Below are 20,822 nucleotides of genomic sequence, written 5' to 3' on the forward strand. Positions count from 1 at the left end.
GCTAGGAAGATCATAATGATCATAGTGACTGAGCCTATTCTCTTGTTCCCTAATGGCCGGCAGACGAACATACAACGAACACTTACTCTATTCAGACCCATTTTCAAAATCAGTGGCGAGTAGAACTACTAGGTATCGGAGGAAGAGGGAGCGAAATGCAATGGTGGTGAATGATATAGCTCCAGACGCGACCGAGGCCCCGATTGAACCCTGTGATTATGATGCACCTTGTTCATTTCATGCAGACTTACAGAGCCAAGAGCAAACGATTCGTACCCCTTACATGAACACTATTGGAACAAGTAGAGTTGGCGGAACACTCGGAGTTACAAGACACGGAACACGTAGAGGATCATGAGTCAACGGAGCCGCAGGGATCTAACTTTACTATGATAAATGGGCTACCTGAAGATAGCGATCAAGAACTCCTCACTGAAACAGCATATTTACTAGGAGATTTATATTCAGAAGAGATATCAGATAATGCCATTTCAGAAGAAGATTTCAGCATTGATATTGGGACTGAGGCTGTTATTCCTAGTTCAGTAGATGTTGATAAGCTTTCAAGTGCTCCCACTGACTTAGATACGATAGTGTCCAATAATCCAGTATTATTTAACGGTTGCCCACTTTCTCTGTCAACAAGTATGATACTGATCAAAAAATTTCAAATAAGGCATAAACTTTCACAAGAAGCACTGAGTGACATGTTAGAACTGATGAAATTGCATTTTCCAGTTGCAAATAATTTTCCGGGATCACTATACTTGTTCAATAAAGAATTACCTTTCGATAGCAATGGTTTAGAATTTGTTTATTTTTGCAGCCACTGTTTTAGTGAAATAACAGAGTCAGCTGAATGTTGTATCCACTGTAAACTTCCTTGTGATAAGGGGAGTATTTCTTCATTTATCAAAGTGCCCTTACAATCACAGCTGATTACACTCCTTCAAAGTACGTAATATATAATTAAGCTATATGTAGTAAACAGTGTAGTTGCATATGTATACACATGCGTATACCATACATACTCTATAGTTTTCCAAATTTTTATGTCTGTTGCAATAATATTATAAGAGTAGCTTCGATCATTACATGCATGTACATTCATTTTGTTTCTATTGCAGCTACATACATATATTATGTAAGTTAAGTTTGTACATGCATGTGATATACTTTCTACAGGAAAAGATATATACAAAACAATTGAAAATTTTCCAAGGAAAAGATGCATATTGTGACATAAAGGATGGCTTTGTGTATCAGCAACTGGTTTCCAATGGTTTTTTATCAAAGTCAAATAATATATCTTTTCAGCTGAACACTGATGGGGTTCCTGTGTTTAAATCCTCAGGATGTTCATTTTGGCCAATACATTTACTAATTAATGAATTACCGCCATCTATTAGGTAAGACACACGCATACGTATCTAATAAGTATACACTTATGTATATCCTTAAAATAATAATGTGTATAATTTTATATTATTATTATATAGGTCCCTGAAAGAGAACATTGTATTGTATTGCGATAAAACATATTGCAATATATTGATATATTGTTGCACCCCTAATTATTATAGTATTATGCTACTTAATTTACAAGTGAACAGTGTCACGACCTAAGCTTCCGTACAGTGTGTAGCAAAAAAATAGTGATCATGAGAATGCACAAAATTAATGATACACATTAAACAAGAGATACAACATTCACATAACTCTGCTGTCATGAAGTCTATCTTGTACATTTGTTTAGTAGATAATATGCAGGTGAACCCTATATAAATGAAAAAGAAATGAGCATGTTTGCAATACTGTAATGATATATAATAAATGTAAGAATATGTACTTAAAGCTAATTAGCAAGGACTATGCACTTTCACTGTACTTCTTGGCACTGTGCAAGGTGTATGCTCCAGGTCCCATGGCAAGTGTGTATGTAAGCAGACTAATTATTTTGTGATTACTTGGTAGCAGTACAGGTTTCTTCTTCAGTTTCTCTTTCATAAAGGAAGTTGTCAAGTATAATCATATAAAATGCACTTTATCATCATGCAGGGAAAACTGTGAAGACTGGCCCTAGGGGAAGAGTTCAAGTTTTTCCCTTTGTTTTGGATGATCCAATAGGTCCAGCTAGAACCAGTGAAGAATCTAAAGCTTTTTCCAGAAAAGCTGCTGCTGAAGGAACTTCTGTTAGTTGAGCATTAGCTATATTTTTGTGCTGTTGATTCATGGTGTTAATGCAGTAGGAATATGGAGTTAAAGGGCCATCGTGGCTTTCTGTGGTGCCCAAGTTTGACCTTGTTAAAGGAGTTGCAATAGACTACATGCATTGTATACTGCTTGTAGTAACACGACTATTGTTGCGTTTGTGGTTTCAATCAAGTTATCATAAAGAAGTTTGGTATATTGGATCTAAAGTTAACATAGTGGATGAAAGACTAACTTCTATCCGTCCTACTAAGGAAATTCAAAGGACGCCTAGAAAGGTATCAACCACACTGAAGTACTGGAAAGGTATATAAATAGCACTTTCTTTAAACGTATAATACGTATTTATATTTCATTTAGCACATGAGTTACAAATGTGGCTACTACACTATAGCCCTGTTGTTCTTCATGGAATATTGCCAGATGCATACTATGAACATCACTTATTGTTAGTAGAAGGAACCTTTCTTTTACTTAAGGATTGTGTAAGCGATCAAGATCTTCAATACAGCTTCAGTTTGTTTAAACATTATTGTTATGTTTTCCCTTCATATTATGGTAAAAAATTGTGTAAAGTCACATACGTGTATGTATATTCTTGTGCTTTTCTGAAGGTGAGCATTATTTGACAGTCTGTTTGCATTCTTTGATGCATCTACCAGACTGTGTGCGAAACCTTGGACCTTTATGGTCTCATTCCTGCTTTTTCTTTGAATCTGCAAATGGTGACTTACTCAAGCTATTCAATAGCTCAACAGGAATAGAAAAGCAGGTATAAAAGATACGTAGTCTTACCAGGCCATTCAGTATATAATATGTTTCTACAGATAATAAAGCATATAAGTGAACTACAGAAGATACCAACATATGCTGAAACGTTATTGGCCGATGATAGTCTGGAAATGGACTTCTATCATAAAATGTGCTCCAGTAGTAAAAGGTATATATTAAAATATCTATATGCTAAACTTAGTTTAATGTCACTTCTTAGCAACAAAAACACTGTGTCGATCACCGAATCAATCAGCATACTAGGAAAACCTCAAAGCATATGGTTGGATGATCAGGAGAAAGCTTTATTATTATCATTGAATATAAGTATAAATGGACCAGTGTTGGTGTTTCCACAAATTTTGTTGCATGAAACAACAGAGTGATCATAAAGGATTCAAGGAAAACATTAAGAAATGATGATGGCTCAGTTAATGTAGGGGTTTTACACAAGGTCATTTTAATACATAATGAAAACTGCTTTATCTTCTTCAATCGTCTTTCAACGTCACAAGAACAACTTTGCAATGAGCAGATCTCTTACTTAAATATAGATCATCATATTTATAAATGTTCTTTCAGGTACAGGATAAGTTCATAATTATTCGCAAAATAATAAACATTGTTTCTTTTAGGGGTACCAGTCTTTGTGTAATGAAGCCACAAGATTTGATTGACAAATGTTTGATAATTAATGTCAAAGACTGTACAGACTCTGTGTATGTTAGCATATTTCCAAATTGTAAACCTCTAACATAGCAACTGTTTACATATGCCTTAAATTCATGAATATAGCTGTCGATGATCTTAAGGAAATGGATGTATATATGCCAGTGGTTGAAACAAAACTTATTGGGTTGGGTCAATGATGTCCTTTTTTATACATGCAAAGTATATAGTCACAAAATCACAAGTTGTGCCCTTTTCAAAGTTTATATATAACTCAGTGTATGTAATACTATGCTGTAGTGTTTTTTTTTTATTCATGCAAAGTATATAGTCACAAAATCACAAGTTGTGCCCTTTTCAAAGTTTATATATAACTCAGTGTATGTAATACTATGCTGTAGTGTTGGCACTTACTCAAGTATTTGCAGTTGGTTTCTTGTATGGCTTTTGGTGGTTATGTGAAGAAACTACTATTATCAAAATTAAATTCTCTAATAGGTTACCACAAATTTGTGCTGTAATTATCTTTGCTTGTGTAAACTGAATACATCACTGAAATAGAGAAGAATTAATGCACATGACTTTGATGACAGTTCTTATAGGCAGCAATGGAGATTCTGGGTAATACAACAGAACAAATTCAGAGTTGGCTTGCTATTTTTTACATTGGGTGGGCTAAATTGCTGTAACTAAATCAAAACGTGGTAAAAATCAAGAGCCGCATGGAGTTTAGACTCTTGAGATTGTAATATTTTAAAATGTTACCCAATCACATGCTATAGTCTCACCACCAGACCACTGATTGTGAGACTAATCCTAACTATTATTGCTAAGGTAACTACAATAACAGGGTCTGCACATGCCAGTAACAAAAGCATTCTGCATTCTTAACCATTATAGCTAGTCTTCTGTACTAGAAGATATTGGTGTCCACTACTAGCGTTTGCATGATGTTGCACACATATATTGTATAAGCGCCAGGCTCCAATAAATTCCAAGGGCATTCTTACAAGATCTACAGCATGTGGTGACATGAGAATAAGGCTTCTCTAACATCTATATAAAACTGGCAACAAAATGATGTCAACAACAAACCAATTCATCTGTTGGGAAGCTACATTCATGTCTAGATCTGGTAAACAGGTAGCTAGCTTTAATCTTCAACTAAAATAATTGGTTAGACCATGGCCGGCCCACCCTGGCTTGAGAGTAATTTGAAATGCCTAGAATTAACATTAATCCTTTTGCTAGCTCACAAATGCATTTTAGCAGTTTAAAAATACAACTTTAACAAATATATTGTGAACATGATCATGATGGTCACCATATTATCTTTCATGCAAAACTGTGCTATATAGCTATAATGCATGTTAATTGCCATTATATGGCTACAAAACCAACATAGTGGTTACAGTGTCAAACAAAGTAGTTACAACCTTGAATTAGATCACCAAAAAAATTTAAGGTGGTAATGCAGTGGTAATTTGGTTGTAACAAGGTGAACAGCTGTACAACAATGTAGCCATTAGGTTGTTACAAGCCAATAACAACTATGTAATTTCTGTATGGGTAGACACCATAGGATCAGACCCTAATTTTTAAAGCCACAATTGATACATTTCTGAATAATGCAGAAAAAATTAATAGAAAACTTACAAATTCACTAATGTGCATGTACAAAAAAAATACAAACTGATTTAACTTGTTTTAACTGAGTGTAATGGACAGAGTCAGATCAAGACCAACAGCCAGGATGAGGATGTCTCTGACAACGACATAGCTAGAGGTACAGCCTGTTACAACTGGCACACTATCTGCCACTAACGATCTGATGTCATCATCCCTTGGAGGGAGAAGGTCACTGATACATAATGGTGAAGCCTCTTCATCAGCAGCAGCCATTGTTACTGCTGTCACCAGCCCCACATTGGATACAGCCACTCCTACAACATCATCAAACGGTAGCAGTAGCCAGATGACAAGTGGGAATGGCAGAGATAATGATCATGATCATGACCTATTATTAACACAACTCATCACTGATGAGCAGCCAACAACCAACTCAACATCTGTTGAACAGCTCCGGCTGGAGAAAGAACTAGTGAAAATTAGATTTCAACTAGCCAGGTCAACAAGGCAAAAAGACATACAGTAGTGAGGCAATCAGGATGGCACTGGCCCGTGGCAGTGTACCACCTGGAAAAATTGAGCCAAACATCATGTACAAAGGCAACAGGGAAGTCACCCCCAAGTGGATACAAAAACTGACTACGGCTGAACAAGAACTAGCCGCAACTATCATGGAGCATCTAACCAAACTAATCAAAAATTGTGATAGTCACATCAGGAAGCTCACCAATGAATCCCTGGCCACAATGAAGGGACTTGATCCAGCCAATGCTATCACCCACTTCAGGGAGACACTGACTATGGCCAATGAGGAAAGACTAAAGTAAAACAGAGACATAAAAAAGAGGAAACTACAGTCGAACAGAACAACAGGTGGCACCTCACCCCCAAAAAGCACCTCACCCCCAAAAAGCACAGGCCGGATGAGAAGGCCATCAACATTTTGCACTAATATAATGTATTTGCACAATTAATTTTCACTGTAATGTAATACCTAATGTCCGCACAATTACTTGCTAAATTCATAACTAATAATTATTAATCGTGAACTTCTAAGCACCGGTATATATCCAAAATAATTTGGGACATATCCTCAAATACTTGGAAATACGATGACAGTGGAACTCCATTGGAACATAATTCAAAGGCATCCACATCAGAGAAATGTTAAATACTTACAAAGGTCACAAAAGATTTTATAGCAACCAATCCACACTTTGATGAAAGGACTACTATGTTCAGAGCTTTCCACACTGCTTGAAGGCTCTTAGTTTACTAATTTGTTAAGCTGCTTTACTGTAGTTGTACCCAGTTGTACTGATAGTAAAATGTCAGTAACTTTAAGTATATGGAACATAATTGTCTTACTAAGTTTTAGACGCTCAGTAAAACATCAGTGAATGCGTGTTTACTGAAAAACTACTAAAATAACAAACAATTAACTGTTCCATATACTGGGGATATACCAATCTAGTAAACTAAGAAACTTCAAGCAGTGCCAACCCCCCCCCCTCCCCCAAATCTGTGCTATGGTAACCAAGCCAAGGGTGATTCCAGTGAAAGGCCTATGGAGCAGCTGGTAGTGCTAAAGCATTTCCAAAAAAAATCCCTAATACAACTTATCTTCACCAGGGGATTGCAGGAGGCTATACCATGTCTCACAAGTGAAGGTGTGTGCATGAAGTCCCACCTTGGCCTTCACCTGTATGTGAGGCATGAACGGTTGGTATTTGCTTCCCCAGGTACCCATTGATGTTACAGCTGGGTAGGCTACTTCTCCAGTTGACACCAGGTCCCCTATTATACAGTTGGATATACTGGAGCAATGTGAGTTAACTTTCTTGCTTAAGGAAACAACAACAGAAACTGGGCATAACCAAGCAATGAACCTGCAACCCTTCGATTGTGCGTACACCCTGAACAGCCTGTCAGTTGACAATAGCTGTGTAATGGATCTGAAGAACTGGACCTGGCACAACCATAACCTAACACAGTATCACTGGTGCAGAACGAGATCCCTTGCAATGGAAAAGTCTGCCACACTCGCAGTGGAAGTCCCACACACGCCTAACAGGGGAGTAGGACATGATGTCATAACGCATGTGATTTCAGTGAAAAGTTACATAATTTAATTGAATTCTGATGATAATTATATAATGGAAAACTAATGTACCAAGCTTCTAGCATCATTGTAGATGCCAATGTCGATTACATTAACTCTTAACGGTAACTAGTATAATGAGCAATTACACAAGTCTGAATGATGCGCTATTGCAAAACTCACCATAAGATCACTGGAGCTTCATATGCCTTCATCCTTGCCTTAATCAACCATTTCACCGTGTCAGACAGAAGTTTCAGACCCCTCTTATTCTTTAAACAGTGCACAGTAATACACCCGCTTCGCATACTGATTGTGGGTTATATACCGCCAATAGAACTGTCACTTGTGGTCAATATACCGTCACTTGTGACAAAGGATTTCAGAATTAGCGGGTGTGGGGGGATTTGATAGTACCAGTGTAAATCCTATGAATTCTGGATTGGCGAGGTCCTAGGAAATATCAATAGACTCCAGCAATGAGCTCGAGAGGGTGATTATTTCGAGATTATTTGCTGAAAACACATCCAGGAGTTTCCACCACCCTTGAAGAGTTGGTGAGTCATACAAAGAGGGCCTGTAGATTTGCATTGCACTGTCGACACGACTGTTTATGTGCACACTAAACGTGACCTGCCCATGGCCATGTCTATGGTAAAACAGTAATAAGTAGATCTAGACTAGTCTATCAATATAATATAAACTTACCAGCAACGTAAGAGAAGTGATGCTTTTGTTGAAGTATTCTATTCTCCCACATTATATGAACTCTTGATAATGATGTATAATTAACTATGACAATTTGTGTGTGAGCATTGCCATATCAAGACATTGAGGCTGAAAAAGGAAATATACGATTAGAGCAACTACCTTACAAATAACACTGTGAATTTCACAAACCAACCAGCAGAGTGATTTCTCAATGCTTTTGTTTCTTTGAATCACTAATGTTCTGAGGAATAATGGGTGTCAAGACATCGGAATGCCACTGGAGCATTCCGTTACAAATATCCGCCATTCATTTTGCCATAGAACAAGAAAGTGATTTTCAACCTTGAAATGACGGGTGATATTTCTGCTGAAAACCTTATACTATAAATCGCCATTCACTGCTCTTTCAAAATCTAGCCGTGAATCTGATGTATCTATCATGTATCACGGGTTATTATGCCATATATTACATGACCCCAAATCACCCAATACAAAATGTATAGGGAAAGTTGCTACACTGGGTCGGTTTAGGTCATTTTGACGCACCAAAATTTCTGTGAATTGGAATTCTTATGGCATCATTTAACTCGCAGAGAGTTGCTCTACACGTATCACACCGTGAAAATTGTCAATCGGACTCAAGGTAGGCGGTACACAATAATTTGTTTCATTTTAACCCTTAATCTCCCAAGTATTGCACAATCCTCAACTCCAAAATTACACACCTTATTTCGATGCTTTATAACTTTGACACCCTTGTAACTATCACCATGCAATTTTCAGCACCTTTTCTCTTCACCATAGCGTGTATCTAGCCATAATTACGTAGGCGGAAGACCAATGGAATTATAATTGCAATGTAATTAAAATCATAAATGTTTTTAATCATGTTTGTTAATTTTTTAAAGTAGATTCCTGCATCAATTAACAATACTATGAACTTCAAAAGGTAGTCACAACATCTAGGAACAGGCAGAAATAAATATGATGATGATACATTACTGTATAGTGATATTACAAGAGAAGAAAGACATGCACACATTTACAAATAATAGCCATGAAACATTCAGTATATTATTGACTATACTCTTAATTGTACTATTCTTCTGCATGTCGTTAGTAGGACTCCATCTGACTGTAGATCACCTACTTTCAGAAGTCATTCACAGTTAAAATTGTAAAGGACAGTAATACAATAATTAAATGCATGGATAGGTTGCTGCATGGGCGACTGTTGTAGAGTGATCCACACCACCATGTACTCAGGAGATGAAGAGAACGGTTCCATATTGGAATTGAGTTGTAAGTTTGAGAACTATGGTATGCAAATAAAGTAACAATAGTTACGGAATACATAGAACATAAGGTGTTCGATATCTACATCACAATGCACTTGTAAATATTGTGAGTAGTCATTCATCCGTATGTAAAATTCAAAGGACATTCTAACAATACATATATCTAGGAGAACAGATCACTACATGGAGAATATTTCGGAGATCTGTTTTGGATATCAGGAATGGCATACATGTAATAAAGATACTGGCTCCAAGAATTGCTCCAAAATTACTTTACAGCTGTAGGAGATCACATCAAAACTTTTTGGAGTATTGCACTGACAAATATCATTGTCAAGAATGAACACAAGAAATGGCTTAAACAGTTCCAGACACTTCACAGAAAAGACTTGCAATTTATATTTTGAGTGAAGTTGCTAAAGATATTCTAACAAAATAGCTACGGAATATAGAACATGCACACAGGATTGTTTTGTAGTGTTCCAGTAGTAAATCCCCTCCATGTTAGCAATGGAATAAAAAGAACAGTTCCATAACACTTCCATTCACTACTGGGAGTTGAGTTGTCAGCTTGACAACTGCTTGAATGAATCTGCAACAAAATGGTATGCAAATAAAGTAACAATAGTTATGGAGCACATAGAACATAAGGCGTTGGATATCTACATTACAGTACAACTCACTTGTAAATATTGTGAGGAGTCATCCATATGTAAAATTCAAAGGACATTCTTACAATACGTATATCTAGAACAGATCACTCATGGAGAATACTTTCAGAGAAATCTACCAGGAATGAACACGTAGAATGAATAAAATTGCTCCAGAACTGCTTGGAAATAACTTGCAAATTTTATAATTACTTGAATAAAGCTGCAAAGAATATTCTAATAAAATAACTATGGAATGAATATAGGAGAATTAGTCACTGCATGGAAAATTGATCCTCCAGCAAACATCATCAACATCGTGACCATATCAGCAAACAGTGAATGCATGGAATAAAGATGCTAGATCTAAGAATTGCTCCAAAATTACTCAAGTGAATCTGCAAAAGACATTCTAACGAAATAGCTATGAGAATTCGTCAAATGTTTTGAAGTACTGCATAGCAAATATCACTACCATCACGTCAAGAATAAACACACGAAATGACTAAAATAGTTGCAGGATATTTGAATAGCTATGGAATATAGGAGAACATGCACTCAGGATTGTTTTGGAGTGTTTTAGTAACCCCCTCCACGTTAGCAATGGAATAAAGAGATCACTGATTGTGAGGAGTCATCCATATGTAAAACTGGAAAGGACATTCTAACAATATGTTTATCTAGGAGAACAGATCATTGAATGAAGAATATTTTCAGAGAAATCTACCAGGAATGAACACGTGCAATGAAGAAAATTGTTCCAGAATTGCTCGGAAACAACTTGCAAATTTTATAATCACTTGAGTAAAGCTGCAAAGAATATTCTAATAAAATAGCTATGGAATGAATATACGAAAATTAGTCACTGCATGGAAAATTGATCCTCTGGTAAATATTATCACCAGCATGACCATAACAGGAATTAATGATTGCATGGAAAAAAGATGCTGGCTCTAAGAATTGCTCCAAAATTACTCGAGAAGACATTGTAACAAAATAGCTATGGAATATAAGAGAACACGTCAAATGTTTTGGAGTACTGCAAATGTCATTACTATCATGTCAAGAATGAACACTACAATAGTTGTAGGATGTTTCAGAAATCAAAGTTGCTAAACTGCCTACAGAATTTTACTATAAAGTGTATTATGTAGTAGAGTTCAACAGGTTCCAGAGGTTCCAAAGGTTCCAGAGGTTCCAGAGGTTCCAGAGGTTCCAGGGTTCCAGAGGTTCCAGAGGTTCCAGAGGTTCCAGGGTTCCAGAGGTTCCAGAGGTTCCATGGTTCCAGAGGTTCCAGGGTTCCAGAGGTTCCAGACGTTCCAGGGTTCCATTGTTCGAGAGGTTCCAAGGTTCCAGGGTTCCAGGGTTCCAGAGGTTCCAGGGTTCCAGACATTCCAGAGGTTCCAGTTTCTTTATAGAGGTTCCTGATAAATAACATATATCTAGGTTTTTGATAACAAACTACTGAGATCACTCTAGAATTCAACCTCAAATTACAAAACTTTTACCCAGGAAGCATACCCCTTACACTCTATTGTTTTTTGTGCTATAGTATAGCAATAATAAATAAATAATATAAGTGTGATTACATTGATTAATCTTTCTATACATAATTTAAGTTAGGACCTGCCATCACAAAAAGAACCTATCAATTACGAAATTCTTGGAGTTTCCCATGCCATCAATAGCAGGGCACTGTTTTGTAACAACAACAGTAAATTAATACTGTTACAGTTGGCAGATTGTAAAATTTTTGAACCTGTATATTGAGTTAATATTTTGTGCGTGCTTACATGTGTTAGCTATGATGACATTGGTAATGTTGAGTCACTACAACCAAAAAGGAAGTTCCAAATGACTACTCTATATTTTTAGAGAGAGTAGATTACAGTGGAACTGAGCACCTTGAAACCAGGGGTGGTCAATAAGTATGAAAAATCTGTATCTCTGAAACTGTCAGGGGTGTAGGAAGATTTTGAAACTGTCAGGGGTGTAGGAAGATTTTGAGGGCAAGGGTGCTGAGGCTGGAGGCGACTCACCCGCAGGGGGTCTGGGGGGCGCAGCCCCCCAGACGCTGACGACATTATAGCAAAAATACTGCATAAAATTCATGTAATTAGATTAAACTGAACATGTTACAACATAAAATCAATGGAATTAATACTGACTTGATATATATATGTAGTATAGCTACTGGTATAATGGCATTATGTACATGAGCATTGAGAATGCATGCTGTAAAGGAAAGTTAATACACACAATAAAACTAAGTAGCTACATATTATGAATAGAGTGTTACATTGTTTTACCAAAATAGTTTGTTACATTGTTTTGCCAAAATAGTTCATTCTTCTGGAGTTGACAGATATAAATTCCCTCGCAATTGAAACTAAATCTAATTTATCAGTTCTATGCTGGTGAACATGCATAAGCAACAGGTTGTTCAATTTACAGGCACTAATCGTATTCCGCAAGTAAGTTTTAATTCTACGGAGACTTGAAAATGATCTTTCAGCAGTGGAAGTAGTCACAGGAAATGTGAAATATAGCAAAAGAACTTTATTAACTTCACAGAGCATATTTTGATAAATTTCTGATTGCATCATGGCATCTGCTATAGTTCTAACATTGGTGACTCTTTTGATGGTACCATTGAGTGCAGTTTTTATCGCATCAGGCAGCATGCGCAACTGAACTTTCAAATGCTCGACATCTACATCTCCTTCAAGAAACCTAACTAAAGCCTGAGACAACGAGTCTGTACCAGTACCATTAGCACATGTTAGCAACAGGGTCTCTATATCTCGGATCAATTGGATATCTGATTGATCAAATCGCCTTTTAACTTCTTCTGATACTGTATCAATGGCCTCATAGTAAGTTTGTCGATACATGTCTCTTGTACACGAGTGTTGATGAGGTGCAGAAGACCCATGGTCCAGCCTTCTAGGCAATTTGTGGATTCTAGGCAACTTGGGTTCTGCAGTCAGAGACTGTGACTCATGGATGACACGTTCATAAAAACAATTAAATGTGCTTTCATTTCGTATTGAACGAAGATGAGAAATAAGCACATTGGCAGCCTTCATTGCTTCTTGAACAGTAATGTTAACTGCTTGAATATTGGTGGAGCACTGCTCAGCTGGAGCAAATATCTGGTGAGCCAGTTTTAAGCCAAAAAAAGTATCAAACTGCTCCATCCGATTTAACAGCCCGCTTGCCTTTGCAGCATATTCATCATGCCCTTCCTGTATGGTATCAAGAGCAGTTAACAATACTTTGTAATTCTTTAAAACACTCGCTATAGCCCCATGTCTCACAGTCCATCGAGTTGGACAGAGAGTCCTCAATGAAGGCAGTGTTTCACCTGTGTTCACTGTCACATCGCTTTTTAAAGTTTCAAAAAGGTTTAGCCTTTTAGGAGAAAATTTTATAAGCTGGACCAAGTTATAAATAAAATCCAGGGTGTTTCGGAGAAGCTTGCACTTTTTAGAAACATCTTGTACACATAGATTTAAACTGTGTGCTAAGCAATGAACATAAAGAGCTTTAGGTTCTTCTTGTTTGAATAGTGCCTGGGCCCCATTCCTTATGCCGCTCATGTTGCTAGCTCCATCGTAAGCCTGCCCTCTACACTGAGAAATAGACAACGAACATCTCATCAGCACATCTTTGATTTCATGGTGGATGGTCACGGCTTTAGTATTAGGGAGTTCTTTCAAGCCCAAGAGGTCTTCATGAACTTCATAGCAATTATTAACCCAACGAACTGATACAGATACTTGCTCAGTACCTGAAACATCAGTGGCTTCGTCAGCAATTATAGCATACCATGGGGCACTACTGACTTCACTTATGATGTCTCTGAGAATGCTTTTCCCCATTGATTTTATTAGCTCATCTACAATTGTTGGTGAAATGTACTCACGTTGTCTCAGCCATTCGTTCATGCCTGGGCAATCTTCTGCTTGTAACAGGAGAAGTTGGTACAGATTACCTTGAAAAGCCTCTGCATTTTCATTGTGACCCCTAATAGCCAAACCCTGTTTTCCTAAAAATTTGATTGCCCGTAACAACTTTAGAAGCATGCTCCTGTGAAATTCTTGCTCAGGAGCAGCTCTGGTGTCTAGTATACAGCCAATGTGGATACTAGACTCCCTCAACTGAAGCCGCTCTACTGCTTCACGATGCATATCACTATTTTCATGCATGTGAAATCTTTCAAGGGCTTTGTTCCAATTACCAAATCCATCACCGATAAATGATGAATTTTTAAGCACTGAAGTTGACAATAGTCCGTGTTGCTTTGCTAAGCAACAGATCCTACAGTATATTTTATACCGACCGGTGCAGACAGTAATCCAAGGGTATTTATTATACCAGGATGTTTGTATGGATCTATTGTATTGTTTCTTCTGCCCTAGCTGCCTTTCTTTGCTAAGATGTGATTGCATACATTTTGATTTGGACACATCCAATGGCTGGTTTGGCCTAGTTAAATCACTACAACCAACACAACCACAGCCATCTGATGTGCTACAAACAGTGGCACTGTCAGAAGCTGTGTTCCTTGCTACACTAATACTAATTTCCGGCGTGCCTACAAGATTACTACTTGGAGAGTCCACTTGAGACACCGTTTCTTCGCTTAATTGTTCGCGTGATTGTTGTGTAACAGCACTAACCTGTGGGATCAGCTGTATTTCCTCTTCATTTTCAACGTCTTCATCCGAATCTTCGTCTAACTGTCGAACCGGAACATCAGCGGAAACGGATGAAAACGTGGTCGCTTCAATTGTATCCATTTCTTGACTATCGGAATCTCGATCGGAATCATCGATGATTATAACTTGGGTTGTGCTGTTCGGCCTAGCACCTGTGCTAGCAGCTTTCTTCTTGCTTGCCACAAACTCGACGATACGTCTCTGACACTTGTCCATTACTCGGGTACAATACAAAAAGAATCACGTGATGTACGATCACGTGATATGTGCTAAAATCAAAGGGGTGCACCAGCACCCGGCGCACCTGTGGCTCCTACGCCCCTGACTGTGTATAAAATTAATAACATAAAAATATCATTATTATCATTTACCGTAATAGAACAGTCACCACTCTAATAGAGCATTCATTTCCATAGTTCGGTTAACTGAGAATCTGGATTAGTCTGGTTAAGTGGGGTCCAGTTAACTGAGGTTTCACTGTAATAAATCCTTTATGATAACTTGAATAACGTAACCTGAAATATATAGGCCTGAAAAACAGCATAATCATGATACTATGTGCATTCTTTGTAATTGCTGAAAAGTATGACTTAAAAATTACCTTAAGATTCAAACTTGCAGCACCTAATTTTCAGACATTTCATGCCCCCAAGACCCCCTAGCTGGAGCATGCTTTTTATGCTGAGTGTGTTTCACACACTAGAGTATGTGTATCATTTCATGGTCAAACATAACCACTGCAAGGTCTAGATCTGATTATGCTCATAATTTTACCTATTATGCTATGCTGCACTGCTCAAAAATTCACCTATTATGCTTAAATTAATGCTCAATATTTACCTATTATGCTCGATTACGCTCAATGTTCATGCCTTAGTTCATATGCTTTAATACTAGTTTAACACTATATAGAAAGATAAAAAATGAGTGGCTGGAACACAAATAATAAATTCTTGCTGCATGCCTGCATGTAAGAGACAAGATCGATATACTCTAATAGAACAGTCAGTTTGATGATTGTTCTATTAGAGTTACTGACTGCTCTATTAGAGTATATCGATCTTATTTTGCAATTGTCATTTTTCCAGCAAGAGTTTACACTATCGTACAAATATTTAACCTATTATGCTGGCATTATGCTCAATGCTTTTAGGTACCTATTATGCTCAAAATTATGCCAGCATAATCGGCGGGTCCCTAGATCTGCCTCACCTATTTAAAATTTATACACTTCTGATTAGGCTTGCAAATTATTATTCTTCTGGTGTACTCTTAATAGCAATTACCCCTGTACCATCTTATAACCAGCCACTATGCTGACTCCCCTATGTATGTGTTCTACCTTTATAGATGCCAATATTCTCTGGCAAAAAAACAATTGTACATAAGATCCACTTTCGTAAAATTATTTATATGCATTGTTTCCAGACAGGAATAAATGGCAAAAATAAAACACACAGCTATAATCACAGCACTACAATGTCATCTATTTCTTTAACTTTCTTTTTTTACAAGGCTGCTCCACCAATGATTTACTTCTAGTCTTCTGAGCTGTGTGTAACAAAAGTAATACACAGTTATTACAGTTACAACTATTGAACAGCTAGGTCAGTAAATAGCCCTGTCAAGGAGTACAGTAATGCTGTTGTAGGATCCATTCTAAAATGCTGCATGCCCCTAAAATTTCACCCATGAAATCCTTTTAGAAACATCACAGGGCAAAAAGCACCATAATGTCATTGTGTTTCCAATGTCAAGAAATGATACAGTACTCAAATTTATTGAATTGCTGATGTCCAAACTTTGGCCTGCATGTATACCTATCTGTCAGCCTGGCTGCATTAGAGATCAAATATCTGCTAGTACATCAGCAGGTGTAGGCATTTGCTTGTTTCACTACTTTTATTTTTCTTTGTGATCTCTAATAGAATTTGGATTTTTCCTGCTTACTTACATCAAGAGTTCATAATATATATATACTAAGGAGAGTATCCTACTCTCATATACCCCTGTAGAAAGGCGCGTCGTGAAGTTATGATGTAACACTTCTGAGTTCGCCCGTTTTTCTTTGTATAACTAATGATGTCATTAGTTGAACATGGTATCGATTGAACGCGTGCCTACCAACGTCACTAGCAACCAAATTAACTCCAGCTCTAAGCGTTTCTCACCCAACTACAATCGTTCCTTGATGGGTTAAGACCGCTTCGTAGGCGTTTCTTACTAGGCCATTCGCGAATACGGCTATCCTGAGCGTCGCAAGTGTGAAACGGTGCTAACGATTCTTGCACTTTTATGACTTATGTACGTCACAAACCACAACATCTTGTCGTTACGTCATAACTTCACGATACGCCTTTCTACAGGGGTATATGAGAGTAGGATACTCTCCTTAGTATATATATTATGAACTCTTGCTTACATGTACATATTGTAACATGATTATGACTGTGATGAGTTATGTATGCTACATCAAAAGAAAAAGGGTATCATTTTTGTTTAAATAAGCAGCCCAAATAACATCAATTATGAGAAGTGTCTCTGTTATTAATATGAAAACAAGGGTGATTCACTGTGAAGTCAAAGTGCACCAGTTGAACTGAAGCAACCTATAACAGTGAAAATCAAGCCCATAGCCATACCCATTATTGAGATACACCAGTTTGAAGGCATCAGTCAGTCAGTCAATCAGTCAGTTAGCAGAAAATTCCAGCCTTCCTTTTGGTGCCTTTTGTACATGAGCATCATGAACATTTAAAGTGATAATTTCCACACAATTTGCAATAAACCATAGTATTATTGTCACTAAGTGTACTATTGTGTAATGGCAGGTATTATACCTTTTACTTTATCTGATCGGATAAGAGGATTAGAATGATCAGCTATTCTCTTGGTTGGAAGCCCTATAACAGTTTTGGTGTGCCCTTTTGGTCGCCCTTTTTTTGAGAGGAATTGGTGGTTTCAAACCTGAAAATTACAAACAATTTTATAGTAACACAATTAAAATAATTTGTATTTCTAAACTATATAAACCCCTGTAGCGATTTTCTTTATTTAACATTATTCACACTATTATCCAGTATAGTTCACAAGCTTCCCACAATTTTTTAAAAATAGATACCAAAATTCAACAATTTTGTGACATTTTCACATAATCTTTCACATTATTATTACTAACCTTCACCTACAGGGTATTATAGTGTACAGTGACAACTACAGTAGATAACTGTGGACCATTAAACTGTTCTACAAATGTTATCATTACCACCATTGTTCACAAATACTGTAATCGCTATGCTGTTGTATTCCAGCTACATTGCTGCTGTGATTGGTGTTTATATAGCTAGCTGCAGTCTAATCTCGTAAACTATTTACCTGCCACTAGCCTTGATGAAGTGACTAATATATAATATGACTTCCCATGGGATACTTTGCTTGGTAAACCCCACAAGAATTACATCTTATGGCCATAGCAATAAAGTATAAAAACCTAAACCCACAATACATATTGTGTAAAATGGTGCATTGTGCATTACTGTGTTTATTGTACAATCACACTTCTTACAACAATAATATAATTATGGTGTACAAGTAGGGTTTAGGTGTCTAACAAAGGAGGCTAAATCTGCATCCTTAGGATTACCTAACCTAATTTCAAGGACTTAGACTTCATGACTTATAGCTAATAAGGTGTAACAGAAAAAAGGGCAAAGTAAGGAAAGAAATCCTTATCTCAGTTTGGTCTATTGATAAAGTTCAAAGATAGTTGTAAGAAGGGATGTACCCATGCTTGTATTTTGCATAAGATATTAAACAGCCTTTTAGACTGATTCTTGTTCCAAAAAGTTATTATTTTAAAGTATTTTGCAGATATTTCTCCGTATTTTACTTGTTAATTACTGTCCGATAGTAAATTTTCAAGCGATATTGGTGATACTGATAGTGATACTATCCCAATATTCCGATATGCTGATATGCACATACTATCCCCCAGCCCTAATATATAGAATTTCAATTATAAACTGGAAATGCTTTAGTTCAATTTGCCATCACCAAGTAGCTATACCTGTGAACTCATACAAAAAAGAAGTCAGTTTTAAGGCCACTTATGGGGCCATTTATTGTAAGTGGCCATATTATTGAGGTTTCAGTGTATATAGGCAACCTACATAAATTTGTACATCTGCATGCCATGTTCCTAGCTGTGTGCAACAATACATAACTGTTTGCAATTTACGTACCTAATGATACATTTCTTTTATCTATTTCAGATATTAGTAGATTATTGTCTAGATGTGAAGTATTTCCTGTAATTTTAATTACACAAATACATATAATTAAACCCAAGTTATTTGTGAACAGATGATTCACGGGTACATGAGCTGCTTGTGACTTCAAGGTAAATGGTGGCTTACAACTGAAATTTAATTTGATATCACCACATATACCAATGCATTTATTTTGCCAAATTACATATTTAATTTCATTGTACTATGAACATGTCCTCTCCATGTTACTCTTTTCACTGATCTTGTAAATTAATTCAGTTATGGAATGCCTAACATTGAGATGTAATGTGTTATTTCATGTGTGCTAAAAACAGCCTATTATTTAGGGGCAGCTACACACACGCATTCAGTTAATATAGTGAATGACTCTAGAAAACAAAACATCTAGAAATGCTTTGAAATTTAAATAGTATATACAGATATTTTATTGTGGTAAGAGACCTGTGTCTTACTGAATAAACGTCTTTACTAAATAAAGCACCTATAGCCACAAACTCTGATAAACAAACTGCTTACTTCCTGAATGTTTGTTGGTACCCCTGAGATGTGTACCAGTAATAATCATGCTTAAAATAATTGCTATAATAAGGAACATCATAAGCATGCATAAAATTTAACTCAATAATGCACTTCACTAACCATGTCTGATGATGCTACTCATGCAAACTACACTTTGTTGTCGTACAGGAGCCAGCTCCATTGGTACCACTTCTTGCTGTAAATAGATATCTTCATTCTGTCTTGCAGAGATGATCTCCTCCTTGTCTACAGGGACAGGGACAACCTCCTCCTGTTCTACGGGGACAGGGACAACCTCCTCCTGTTCTACGGGAAAAGGGACAATCTCCTCCTGGTCTACAGGGACAGGGACAACCTCCTCCTGGTCTATAGGGACAGGGACAACCTCCTCCTGTTCTGCAGGGACAAGGACAACCTCCTCCTGATCTACAGTAATTGTCAGAACATTTGTTAACATATATATACACACACATACACACATATATATACATATATATCATGGCACAAAGATTGTGCATCAACAAAACTGTTATATTTCAGCAACAAGTTTCTGTGTATTGCAACATAACACATTGACAGATAGCTATGTTTGACTATATAATTATTATGATGAATGTCAAAAAGGATGGTCCACAACTGTAGTCTGAACAATAAATGAACTACATTAATACATTTGCTGTGATCATTAAACACTCTTATACCTACTTCATATTTATGTATGTGGCTGAGAAAGGGATGTATTTATGCAAACTGTTTACAGTCAGTACACTATATATTCATTTTGTTCAATATAAATTAATAATGATTATTCAAACAGCAACACAACTAGAAAGTTTTCTGCCTTACAATATCATTCAGAGCCCTTGTGAATTTTATTGATTCTTTCATTGTTAGCACATAGTTATCGGTGCAGCTTAGAAATTCTGTTAGTGTAATATATAGTAGCCAGTGGCAATTCTAGACCTGACCTACAGGGGGCTAAGTAGGGAACTGTTGTTGCTTGGATATAATATAAAGTAGAATATCAGGGTATGCAACTCCCAGAAGTTGCAGGATTTTCATTTGCAATTTGAAGGTTGAAAACAGCCTAAAATTTATACTATAAACTCAACATAACAATGCCAATCAATATGCTGCAACTATCCCCCCAATTTTTAAAAAGTTATTTTCAGCAGCTTAGGCCAGGCAAACTTGATTACTTGTTTCTCATCCACAAAAATTCATGAGGGGGAGGTCATTTTTCATTATTA

At 36.8% G+C, this 20,822-nt stretch overlaps 1 protein-coding gene, 1 long non-coding RNA gene and 1 pseudogene across 2 annotated transcripts; 1 reads left to right on the top strand and 2 right to left on the bottom strand.

The window, feature by feature from the left end:
• Nucleotides 1-52: 52 nt before the first annotated feature.
• LOC136245328 (uncharacterized) lies at nucleotides 53-5,806 on the top strand (annotated as a pseudogene).
• Nucleotides 5,807-12,135: 6,329 nt separating this feature from the next.
• On the bottom strand, nucleotides 12,136-15,034 carry LOC136245672 (zinc finger MYM-type protein 1-like). Its single transcript, XM_066037161.1, has one exon. The coding sequence runs from the start codon at nucleotides 14,978-14,980 to the stop codon at nucleotides 12,362-12,364; it is 2,619 nt and encodes an 872-aa protein (XP_065893233.1). The 5' UTR covers nucleotides 14,981-15,034; the 3' UTR covers nucleotides 12,136-12,361.
• A 1,080-nt stretch (nucleotides 15,035-16,114) lies between these two features.
• On the bottom strand, nucleotides 16,115-19,960 carry LOC136246022 (uncharacterized). The gene is made up of 4 exons (XR_010696212.1): nucleotides 19,693-19,960; nucleotides 19,006-19,071; nucleotides 17,605-17,731; nucleotides 16,115-16,315 (listed from the first exon to the last, which is right to left on the bottom strand). It is a non-coding gene; the product is annotated as an uncharacterized lncRNA (long non-coding RNA).
• Nucleotides 19,961-20,822: the final 862 nt, after the last annotated feature.

This window comes from Dysidea avara, chromosome 15 (assembly GCF_963678975.1).
Source record: "Dysidea avara chromosome 15, odDysAvar1.4, whole genome shotgun sequence".
In the NCBI taxonomy this organism is placed as follows: Eukaryota; Metazoa; Porifera; class Demospongiae; order Dictyoceratida; family Dysideidae; genus Dysidea; species Dysidea avara.

Bases quoted from the DNA above. Each gene is read 5' to 3' on its own strand.
- LOC136245672 (XM_066037161.1), bottom strand. From the start codon at position 14,980: ATGGACAAGTGTCAGAGACGTATCGTCGAGTTTGTGGCAAGCAAGAAG.